Source organism: Carassius gibelio, chromosome A14, assembly GCF_023724105.1.
Source record: "Carassius gibelio isolate Cgi1373 ecotype wild population from Czech Republic chromosome A14, carGib1.2-hapl.c, whole genome shotgun sequence".
In the NCBI taxonomy this organism is placed as follows: Eukaryota; Metazoa; Chordata; class Actinopteri; order Cypriniformes; family Cyprinidae; genus Carassius; species Carassius gibelio.
Genome location: NC_068384.1, coordinates 6997317 through 7009650, shown reverse-complemented (window position 1 = coordinate 7009650; position 12334 = coordinate 6997317). Strand labels below are relative to the sequence as shown.

General features: G+C 38.2%; 1 protein-coding gene across 7 annotated transcripts in view; it reads left to right on the top strand.

The window, feature by feature from the left end:
• LOC128027371 (ecto-NOX disulfide-thiol exchanger 2) overlaps window positions 1-12334 on the top strand; it is a 255254-nt gene that overhangs the window by 206831 nt on the left and 36089 nt on the right. For all 7 annotated transcript variants that reach the window (XM_052614932.1, XM_052614934.1, XM_052614933.1 and 4 more), the window contains one exon: window positions 11928-12134. In XM_052614932.1, the coding sequence (XP_052470892.1) occupies window positions 11928-12134 (207 nt within the window). The remainder of the gene's footprint in view (window positions 1-11927; window positions 12135-12334) is intronic.

The window sequence follows — 12334 nt, the reverse complement described above, 5'->3', positions numbered from 1 at the left end:
GTATTTATTCTTGAACACAAAATAATATATTTTGAAGAATGTGGGTAAGCAAACAGTTGCTGGTCCCCACTGACTTTGATAGTAGGGGAAAAAATTAATCACAGTCATTAGGGACCATCAACTGTTTAGTTTCCCACATTCTTCAGAATAACTTATTGTGTTTAACAGAAGAAGAAACTCATTCAGGTTTAAAATAACTTGAGTGAGTAAATGATGAAACAGTTTTCATTTTTGGGTGAACTATTCCTTTAGAAAAATATCTCACTGCTCTTGACTGAAAAACATTAATATAGTTGCTAAAGTTCTGCAGTAATAAAATAAGTTGTAAAATAAACTTGAATTTTCAACAACTTCTTTTTGCACCAAATAGTATCGATAACAGTATCGATAAGTATCGGTATCTCTAAATAGAATTGGTGTCAGTTCCGGTATCGATAAAATGTAAACAATATCCACGTAAAATAGAAGAATGCTTAATTGTTTAAATGTGCACTTGTAGTGTACTTCAAATCTTAAGTATATATTTTTGTACACTTTTTATACTTAAGTATAATTGACACACACACACACATGCACTTTGTAATAATGTGAAATTAAAAGTTTTACTTTAAAGTGCATTTTAAATAATTGTTTTAATCTTTTGTTTTCCTTTAAAGAAGTACATTTGTTGTTAGAACACACTAAACATGTAAAATACTTAAATTGTATTATTATTATTATGATCGATTAATTGCAAGTATATGTAAACACATTTGAGTTTTGATATAAATAAAAGGGTATTTTAGCTTATAAGATCGAAGTACATTTGGAAGTACACTTTAACCACATTTCAAAGACAATGGAAGTAATTTTGCAATAACATATAAAGATATACTCGAATCCTACTGAAGTGGGACACAAAAGCACTCTCAACTAGAGTTCATTTCATTGTAATTACATTCATTTTATTGTAATTAACGTGCATTTAAGTGTCTGAAAACATTTAATTCAGTTTTCCCTTTAGATGTATTGTTTTGAACTGTTATTTTATTTTTTAGTAAGTATTCTTTTTTTTAAGTATGCTAAAGAGTACTTTTTTTCACAAGTGTTTTTTCTGAAATTGGTCAGGATGTAGGCAGCAAGGCAGCTCACTAAGGTTTGAGAACAGATCTTACATCTCACTCCATTTAACATGCATGCAATGATAAGCAGTATTTGTAATCCTCATGCATTTTAATTGATATTATTGACTTGAGCGATATGATCTGAAATGCTGACCTGAAGAAAAGCCTGATTTAACCATGAGCTACTATGCAGCCCGTATATGATTTAATATTATAATTCTATAAATATTTGGATCTCCACAGCCTAGCAGCGCATGTCACCTTGATGAGATGCAGATACGATTTTAAAAGCCAGCTGCCAATCAAAGCATCAGACTGACGCTTGATAGAAAGCCTGTGTTTTTATTTGAGAGAGGAGCTGTCATGCGTTCTTTCATATTTACCCTTATATCCCCTCATTCCACCAGCTGAATAAGCTCATCTGAATTCCTCTCCTGTCATAGAGAAAGAGGTCGGGCAGAAGAGTGAAACAGGAGGGGGCTGTCCGGGGGGACGGGGGGGAAGCTCTGACTGTAATTGGACAGTTGACCTCTAAGGAGACTGAGGTATTCTGGCATGTAAAATATGCCACACAGCAAGAGGAGGGTCAGAGGAGACCGTGATTGCCTGAGAGAGTCAGTGTCCTTCACACAGCTGAGCGTTCTGCCTGCCGATCACACACAGCATGCACATCTGTAATCACAGGCTAGGAGCTAGCATAATGCTACGGTCAGCCTCGCCCACAAAGTGTCCTAACCCTCCTGCCTAAAAGAGAGTGACGGACTGACACGCCTGCTCTAATACGCAAACAAACGATGTGAGACTTTGATTGATGCCAAAGCGGGACGTACGAGAGGAGAATTCAAAAACCAACAAAACAATCCTTACCTGGCCTCAAGTCAAACGATAAAGAAATCAGCTTGAAGAAAGTTTGCAAAAAAACTAAGACTGAACAACAAATAGAGGCTTTGTTATAAAACCAAGTCAACTGCAGCGTTGTAAGATACTGTATGTGCTTTCTCTAAATTCAATGGTGCATCACATGTTTCCTTTGTGGTCGAGGTAAAGGAAACCCTGGAATGCATTGTGGTAGACTCAGATATTATTTGGCCGAATATGCTGTTCATGCCGAATATAATATTGTGCTGTTGGCAATGTGCTAATGCCAAAATCAAGTCACCTTTTTTTTAATGTGGAGTAACAATTGTGTGCTTATGACAAGTAGAGCCCGACCGATATATCGGCCGGCCGATATTATCGGCCGATATGAGCTAATTGCATTTAAATCGGCATCGGCGTTCATAACGGCCGATGAAACATGAGAAACAGTCTCATGCTTCAGTCATGTTATGAGTGTTGCATAGTTTGCCCACCAGTGGGCGGTCTGCAGCTCCAGAGTTGCAACAGCGCCAGAAATCCACAAAGAAGAAAGCGATCAGCCAAGCCACCCAGGTGAGTCTGTCGTTCGTCATGTGAAATGATTGTAGATTTAGTTCATACACTGTATATAAAAACGGTGTGGTAGTTCTAGTTAACGGTCCTATCATTATCACTTCTAAATATTCTGTAACATCACTTACAGCCGCTAATGCATTGCGATATTAGATTAGCCACAAAGCTAATACCATGTTTATCAGTGGAAGAGCGCGAACGTTAATAAGAGGTCGAACTATAATGTTAGCGTTTAACTTATTCTTATTCTATTGCGGTGTGTTTCCCACATAATGACCGCGTAATGGGCCTTTCACACAGGACGCGGTATGCACAGCGCTTGCCCCCTGGGTTTAGCATTGCCCTTCAGATACAACGCGATTTGTGCTGCGCTGCGCTATGGCGTAGGCGGAGTTTTAAAAACTTTTAGCGGGAGCTCTTTCATAGTCTGTTGTTCCTCCTTTCGGTCAGCAGCAAACATGTATCTGTCCCGTTGTAAGAAGCGAGCGATAGCGCTAGTCCAGCTGATGAGAATTAAGAGAGAAGCAAGGAAGAAGAGGCTACCCTCAGGTCCAGGGAACAATTTGGTGAATTCAGGCTGGTTACGTTACTCTAACGCTAATATAGCTTCCTTTTTAGCAGGCCCCTTGAATGCTTGCTATTAACTTGTTTGAAGGTGGTTCTTCTCAAAATTGACAGCGGTGTGTTCATGACACTAACGTTAACCATTCAACTTCGAATTGATTCCGTAATCTTCCGGTAACAGTAGGCTAACTTTACGTTCGCCAGCGCATGACGATGTTTTTATTCAGACTGCACAAAGAGAAGAGGAGAAGATAAACGGGTCCGTTGTGAATGTGTCTGTGAGAGCAAATATAGTGTAGTTACAGTAACTACAGTAGGTGCGTCAGAAATGATTAAACCAGATGGGACATGTAAATAAATGTGAGCTGAACAAGCGCTTTTTTCTTTTCTTTTTTTTTCTTACATATTGTTTCAAAGCAGCTTTACAGACATAACAGGAAAATGTTGAAATAATAGTGTTAAATATAAGGAGGTTAATACCTATTGCTTGACATATATATATATATAATTTTTGCCTATGTAGGAGATCCCTGTTTATTATTATTATAATTCTAATGATGACATGAGTAATGATACATGGTGATATTATTAATACACATGCTTATTCTTTCTCTGTCTCTCTTTCTGCCTACAGATACCTGAAAAAGGTGAATGCTGTAGCAGCAAAGTGTGGGACTACTTCTGCAAATACTTTAACTTTAGTATTATAATTTATTTACAGTACACACAGAGACTGTTAAAACCAGCTTCAACTGGAAGAAAGTAAAAGTGTTAAATGTTTAAAACCAGACTGTTTTTTGATCATTAAAAAATATATACTTTTGATGTGCAATTGTTTAGTGATTGAGACCGTAATCTAAGGCTTTTTTTTAACATAATCCCTTCTGGAAAATGGTTTATACAGCCCACATACATAGAACAGGCAGATATTTTGCTATTGAATGTTGTGTAAGTGCAGCTTATAGGAAATGGGTCTAATATCCAGTTTATTTTCAAAATCAAAATATCGGCTTATAAATCGGCTCTTTTCGAGTTAATATCGGCATCGGCATCGGCCCCCAAAAATCCATATCGGTCGGGCTCTAATGACAAGGGACTACAAACCATCTTTTGGATCGTGATGTTTATGCAGATTGAAACTAGTTTGAGTTTGCAAGAGTGTGTTGTGGTGTTTGTTGTTACTTCTAATTCGGCTAAACTGGATTTTCAATTGAGTTTCAAGAGCAATGTTTTGTGTGTGTAATGTTGTGAAGCCTCAGTTCACGCTGAAAAAATGTTTTGAAAAAATGTTTGATCTTCTGTAAAGGCCCCTTTATTTCTTTAGCAATGTGCCCTTGTCATCGTTCACCAGGATCAATTCTTCAATTGACTACAGAAGCAGCTCACTGTATATTGATCCTAGAATCGCAGCACAACAACATGTTCTGCAGATTAGAAATGAATGGTCACTCCTTCCTTTCCGTCTGGACTGATGAAGCAGCACACGGGCAATGATGGAAAGATCGTACAGGAGAAAGAGATGCAGAACAAAGACCCATGTGATTCTGGGGCGTCAGATTCATTAATGATGGGAAACTTGAAAGAGATGGCCATCGCGATGAACGCGGTGAACACTGTCTGATGAGATTTGGGCGTATCAATAAACCCGAGCGTCTCCTCTCATCTCGTTCAGACAGAGCAGGCTATCATGCACATATCTCGCATTGTTACGAGTCTCTTTTTTTCCGCACCAGTCCGTGCAGAAGAGGATTTAATAGCTGGTGACAGCTGTGTTCTCCTGACTGCGCCATACAGTAATGCGGAGCAATCATTCATGGTTATTCTCACCTCAGTTGCCAGAAAAAATTACATAAGTCCTTTTCCCAAGGGCCCACAATGGCGCATGCCATTTAACATGAAATTTTACAAACTGGAGCAGCTCTCTTATTTGTTACAGGAATCTCTTTTGCTGGTTTTCATTGCTTGTAGTCCCTATCTTTGTCAAAGTTGTGCATCTTTTCTCTCTGTCTGCTCTCGTGCCCTTCAGTATGATGGGAGATATCAGCGTTTATACCATATGTCATTCATCTGTACGTTTTAAAGGGCAGCGCATTGGCTTTGATTGGAGCTGTATTAAAAACACACAAGCTTATTGCTGTCAGCTTCACCCTTTGTTATATATCAGACCTGACCGATGGGGATATTTGAAACCTCTGAGTTTTATTCAACTCGTGCGGTCTCTGTGGATCAGTGCAGAGCTAAGCTTAAATCGTTCCTCGCCTTACTTACTAATAAGGACACAGACTGCTCCTCTTGCAATTATGCTGATTTTTGCTTTGTGTTTCTGTCACGGTCTCATATTTTACTGTAGTATTCAGTGGCCCTAAAAACGTGTTTGTTCTTGAGTCACACTTGAGAAATATGTGGAAGTTATTGCATTAGATAGAATAAATATGTATCAAACATATGATGTTGGAGCCTTTTTAACTCGACTTTTCATTTAAATAACTGTTTTTGGTGATTATTCACACTGGAAGCGGCTCCAAAGCTACATATTTCTCTTCAAGGACAGCTATAATTTTATTTTAGTGGTTGGTCAGTTATAAACTTGAATGTTTTGAAGTCTTGAATGTTATAACACGGGAATTCACTCAAATATAGAACGTGCTGTTTATATTGTTATTTTTAATTTTTTTTTTAGTAATACATATTTTTACGATACGCTCTTTCCCAAATATGTGGTATTAACCAAGTTCAGTGCGTGTCCTTAATATTCATATCCATTTCTTCACAGAAAGCTGTCAATATTCTTTAGGCTATGTAAATTACTTGTGATTAAGCTACGTTTTTGTAGTTGATCGAGAGAAATGTCTACTCGTTAGTTGGCTATGCGTTTCTTGCCAATCGTAATTTAAAAATGAATATTTTTCTTAGAAGCTGTCAATATGATTTACACGATTGTTTTGTGTTTGTGTTCGTCTTGTGTCCTTATTTGTAATTTGGGCCTTTTTGTCTCGTTGTCTGCTTTTGTTACTGAAGACCTGGGGCAATATAATTATTTATTCTATTTTAGCTAGCTGTTAAGTAAGAATATTATGTTTAAGTCATTATTTGTTCATAGAGATTCATTAGAAAAAGGTAAAGGTTTGTTTTAACTGAGGTGAACACGCTGAGCGTTGATAATATTTTTATTAGGCCAAATATTGAAGATGTCAGTATGTTTTATGTGTATTTAATGTGTCTATAGCTCCATTTCTGTAACTGTGGAAATAAATGAAAATAAATAAAAGGCATAAGTTTGTCAGGTCAATCGTAAATGAATCGTAAGTGCAATATTTACAGTAGATGAGCAATGTGAGCCTTTAAGCCCGTGCTGATATCTAATTAATCTGTATGAATTAGTGTTGTCACGGTACCAAAATGTCAGTATTCGGTATCAATACCAGTGAAAATCCATGGTTCTCGGTACCGATTTCGGTACCAAAGCGAAACACAAAAATATGCTAATTAAAAAAAAATTATATCACTAAAAGTAAAGCCAATGCCATTCTTTATACTTACTTACAATTGTGTTTCAAGTTTTTCTACAAGGATTATGAAAAACAGTAAACATGTTTCACCCAAATTTAATTTGCCTTTTAATTAATGAAATCTTCACATTTTATTTTTTGGTCAATAAAAGGGATTTGCTATTAAAATGTAAACATGGAAGAAATATTGTGTGATTTATTTCTTTAAAAAATAAAGTTTTATAATTTTTTTCCACAGTAGTAGCAGTATCACATACACTCTACTAAATAATAGTAATATTTCTAGCACAATGCGTTTGTGTAAAAAGGAACTTTTATTTTGACACTGGTTTTACTCAAATGAAAGGGTTAAATGCTTGTGAAGTGACTCTTCAACACTAGTATGAGTGATATATTAGTCGATCTCTAGTTATCTTGAACCGAACCTCCATAGTTCCAACAAACAGATTCTTTTTATTTATATTATTAACAAACTAAAGGTGTCTGTTACTGATGGTGGACTGTATACTCCAGCAGACAGACTGAATCTCCTCCGGCCTGGATCTCTGTCCCGCAGCTCCAGCACATCTTCCCGACCCATCAGTCTTATTCTCTACACATCTCCAGCTTGACGTAACTCTCTCTGCATCACCACCACCACCTCATTCTAGTCCACTGTGCTTAATAAATGGCCATCGACCGCCTTTCACTCACTGTCGTTAAAAGGCCTGGCTCTCTGAAGGACATTGAGTTCTTGGAGAGAGAGAGAGACCAAGCATGACAAATATCATCTGTTTTCTCTGCAGAGCCTGGAAACACACAGAGTGCATGAAAGCAAAGCAGTGATTCAGTGCCCAGTTGTGGATGCACCTTCACCGTCAGGTCAGCCTGCATACGCTGCCTTTCTCTGCCTTCTGAACGTCCAGTGTGCCCTGGCTCTGTGCCTGAGACTGACCTTTATATCAGGCAGAGCTCTCTTCTTCTACGAGCCGAGAGGGCCGTGTCTCTGTGGTTCTGCTTCTGGCTCTGTCAGTCTGGCCTGTTTCCTCACTTCAGCCCACTCACGACACACACATCACCCACACCTCGCTCCTCTACACCCGCCTTTAACCTCACTTACACACACGGCTGCCTAAAATAACTGCTGGCTATGTCTGAGATAGCGGCTTGGGTTCCTTAGAATCAGTCTAAGAATTATTTACTTAAATAGGATTTAATAATATTATCAATTTGCTTTTATTTTTTATATTTTCAGTTTTCATTTTAATTATAATAATTGTGTTATGTGCCTGCTGTCTTTTTATAACTTTCTTTTAATATTTTTTTCTTTCTTGTTTTCGGTTTTCATTTTAACACTTAAACTTTCTTTAACACTTAAACTATTTCAGTTAGTTTCAGTTCATATATATATATATATATATATTTTTTTTTTTTTTTTCAACTGCAATGAAAAGGTTTTCGGCAGTTATTAATTTTTTTTTTTTAATGTCTAATGTTATATTCATAGGAGCCTGGTAAAAAAAAAATCTTATTTAAAAGAAAAATCTCAGACAGACTTGGAGGTTCTCATAGGTTTTTGCATATATATCTAAAGTCTATATATTTTGATTACAACATTGATTTCACTGTGTGTGTGTGTGTGTGTGTGTGTGTGTGTGTGTGTGTGTGTGTGTGTGTGTGTGTGTGTGTGTGTGTGTGTGAGATATGGACTGAGAGAGCATTATTGGGCATAACAATTATGGCATTGATTTTATGAGGTTGGCACATTCATATCTATACTCAATTCTGGACATTTTAGATATTTAAGTTGTTTAGTGTTTACTTCATAATTATAATTTATTGGCAGTATAGGTGTGTGTTCAGATCAAACATAGACACAATTGTTGAGAATCATAAACATGTTTAAATGTTTCACTCAAAGACACTTTCAAGTCAATCTCAACAGTATTTCTGGGTTTCGTGGGCATGTGTGAATGCTTGGATCAAACCTAGACTTCATATTTGGGCGTTGTGAACTTGTTCAAATGTTAAAACCAAACATCTTTAAACATATTTGAGCATCATAGAGTATTTTAAATCATCAGACTTCTTTGAATCAAAACTAAACAAAAAGATGGTGTGATTGAATGTGGCTTTCACTGGCTGTTCAACCTGACCCTCAACAGCATTTCTGGATTTCAGGATGTTTGAGTGCTTGAATCAAACCTAGACACTTTTATGCATCGCAGACTATTCAAACGAAACATCTTTGGACATCATAGATATATTTGTTTCAAACCAAGTTTTTTAAGACAAGCTAGACAAAAAAAACGTGGCTCAGCAGGTGTTCAGACAGCAATTATGTAGACAAGATCCACAGTACCACCGCTGCAGATTTGATTGCTAAGCTCTATAATGAATAAAAGTAAAGAAAAGAAAGAAAGTGGGAAAAATATATAGTGATCATGTATAGCTCTCCTGTGGAGTAAAGCCTGTTTAAGGTGCTTGTGATCGCCACAGGCTTCCTACAGAGACACTGTACTGCTCTCCTCTTTCAAGAGGGACAGTATGCAGCAGGTAGACGGCTGTCAAGATGAGTAAAGACTGGCTTTTGAGAAGACAGTTCATCTTATCTGCAGTCTCACTCTCACACCCCACTCGAGCAAACACAAGACCCAGGACTCACCAACACAAGTCAGGCTTCAGTGCAGTTCTGGAGGTCTGTGACTAAAACACGTCTGGGGTTTCACTGGGCAACATGCATGTTAACGTGTGTGTGTGTGTGTGTGTGTGTGTGTGTGTGTGTGTGTGTGTGTGTGTGTGTGTGTATGTGTGTGTGTGTGTGTGTGAGAGAGAGACCCTATAGCACAAGAGCAGTCTTAAGTCTCTGTGGTATATTTGAAAAACATTGTATGGGTCAAAATTATAAATTTTTATTTTATGCCAAAAATCATTAGGATAGTAAAATTCATGTTCCATGAAGATATTTTGTATGTTTCCTACGGTAAATATATTAAAACTTAAGTTTTGATTAGTAATATGCATTGTTAAGAATGTGTATTTGGACAACTTTTAAGGCGATTTTCTCAATATTTAGATTTTTTGCATCCTCAAGATTCCAGTTGTATCTCGGCCAAATATTGTCATCTTTACAAACCATACATCAATGAAAAGCTTATTTATTCAGCTTTCAGATTATGTATAAATCTCAATTGCAAAAAATGTACCCTTATGACTGGTTTTGTGGTCAAGGGTCTCACACACACACACACACACACACACATATATATATATATCTGTGTGGTGCATCCTGGTGTGACTGAGGTCTTCAGTGAGGGTGGCAGAGCTAGGCATTTTCAGTTCTTCTGCCTCACTCGTTCCACATATATTCCTGCATCCCACGTTCCTATCAACTTCTGTCTGCGGTACGGTCGTCATCTCCATCGTCTGCGTGTATTTGAGCGTGTGCGAGACAGAGATACACCTGCGGCTGTCTTCATTTGAGCTGATTAGCGTTAAGCTTGTTGACGACTGTCTCTCGGTCGAGCGCTCGCAGTGCTGGAGGTGCGCAGTGCCCTCCTGAATTTATGTCCCAGACCGTCCTGTGTCATCTTCACTCACTGTTCAAAGAAGCGCCTTTGACGGCACAGGATATTTAGCCGTGGAGCCGTGGGAAGAGCATTGGTTTGTGAAATAATAGGCTTTGATTTCACCGCTGTGCAGTTTCCACTTTGAGACGTCGTAGTTATTGGAGAAACTCTAAAGCTATCTCAGACATCTCAGATCTGATGCAGCGTTGTGTGTAATCTTGTATCGCCCTCTCGGGTGACAATGGAAACAAATCAGCCAGCGGCTGCATGGTGAAACTCATGAAATATATACTTTGCTTTGCTTTCTTCCCACAGTGTGAATATGAAAACAAAAAGTGGGTGTATTTGATTTAGAAAAGTTCAGACGGATCCGATTCGTTCTTGTGTAGGTCCTCTGTTCCTCATAAAGCAAACATCTACTCTGTGTTTTTATTGCTTGCTCAAAGTTTCAACTTTCATGAGACTGCTAATGCCAAACTGAAATGTTTCATGTGCATCTGACAAAGTTAATATTTGCTCACCAGCAACCAAACTGAACACCAAAACATTTAGTGGAGCCCAGCGCGAGATGTGACGAAAGATGAAAACTAAACTACTTGCCCCTTTTGAGATCCTCAGTGATTGTTCTTAAACTACAGTACAGCCTCAAGTCTCTCATTCTGTACTCAAAATGAGAAAAAAACGAACGTATTTTGCATTCGTGATTCATGAAGCCCATTCAGACTTTGAGACTTCAGCAATGATAAGACATTATTTAATTACACAGCATGTCATCCAAAGTCCATGACTGACATCTGAATCGTTTTGGTCTACATGCTCACATTCTTTGGCTATAGTGTTGTATCGAAGCTGTATGCATACTGTATGTTGTATCCTCTAGTCAGTGAAGTATTATTCTTTCCACTAACATGAGCTGACATATATATATATGAAGCTCATCATGAGCCGCCACAATACACAGGAGTTAGTGTGATGATGGTGATGATGGATGGCGAGTGTTAGGGGGCAACTGTGGGGTCCAAAGAGACTTACTTATTTATAGTGACTGGCTCACAGCCAAACATGTCTGAAATGCTTTGCGTCCGACTCCTATTGGACCCCCGATTGGGCACGCAGTCCCCTCTGAGTCCCAGCAGGTGCTTCCTTCAACTGCATTCCCAAAGCTTGTTAAGAACGTCTCTTCAGTCCTGATGGAAAGCACAGATTATCACCAGTTTGCGTCTCGGAGTAATCAGCTAACACCAGAACAGGCCGGTTCTGTATGGCAGGCTTTGCACTTGTAATCCAGTCATGTAACAGGTGCCGGGTTTCATTGATTATTCCCTCTCAGCCTGGTTTTCTCAATGCATCTTATTCATGGTTGAATTGGTTTATCAAGAAGAGATTAGCTTTGTGAACCTGGAGGTTCTAGTGCCGTGTTCTGCAAATTAAACCAGTCGAGAGAAAGATCCAGTGACGTGTTCTCTATACTAAGACTATCAAATAAAAGTGACCAAAAATAGGTCACTCTCCTGATTTGGCACGTTGACGTTTTTAATGATCTTCCAGGTCTTTTAGATCAGAATTAGATAATGAATCATTTTAATGTCAAGGTTGTAAAAAAAAAAAACCGTGATTGATTTTGCATGTTTTTATCTCTTTCATACGTGGCATGTATTCCATAATGAGATATGGACTTAATGTGGTGGAAAATAGAGATCAATATCTAGATTTAAAAAAAAAAGTGTTAAAGATTCTGGTAGTTTAATATTATTGTGTGCTTGTGTTCAAAGACCTGCCTCCCCCTGCCACCAGAGAGAGACCGCCCGGCTGTAAGACGGTGTTTGTGGGCGGTTTGCCAGAGAACGCCACAGAGCAGCTGATTGTGGAGGTGTTCGAACAGTGCGGGAGTATCATCGCCATCCGCAAGAGCAAGAAGAACTTCTGTCACATCCGCTTCGCTGAGGAGCACACGGTGGACAAGGCCCTCTTCCTGTCAGGTGCATGATCGGAGGATTTTCTTGTGCCACTGCAACACCAACAGTTGCTCTATTTGAGAATGTTTCGATTTAATTAAATATGGACATATAAATGAAAATAAAAATCATATAAAAAGCAATGATATTTAAGAATGGTTTAAATGACTTTAATATATATTTACATAAATAATTATAATATATATTGTGCTCCGATAATACCT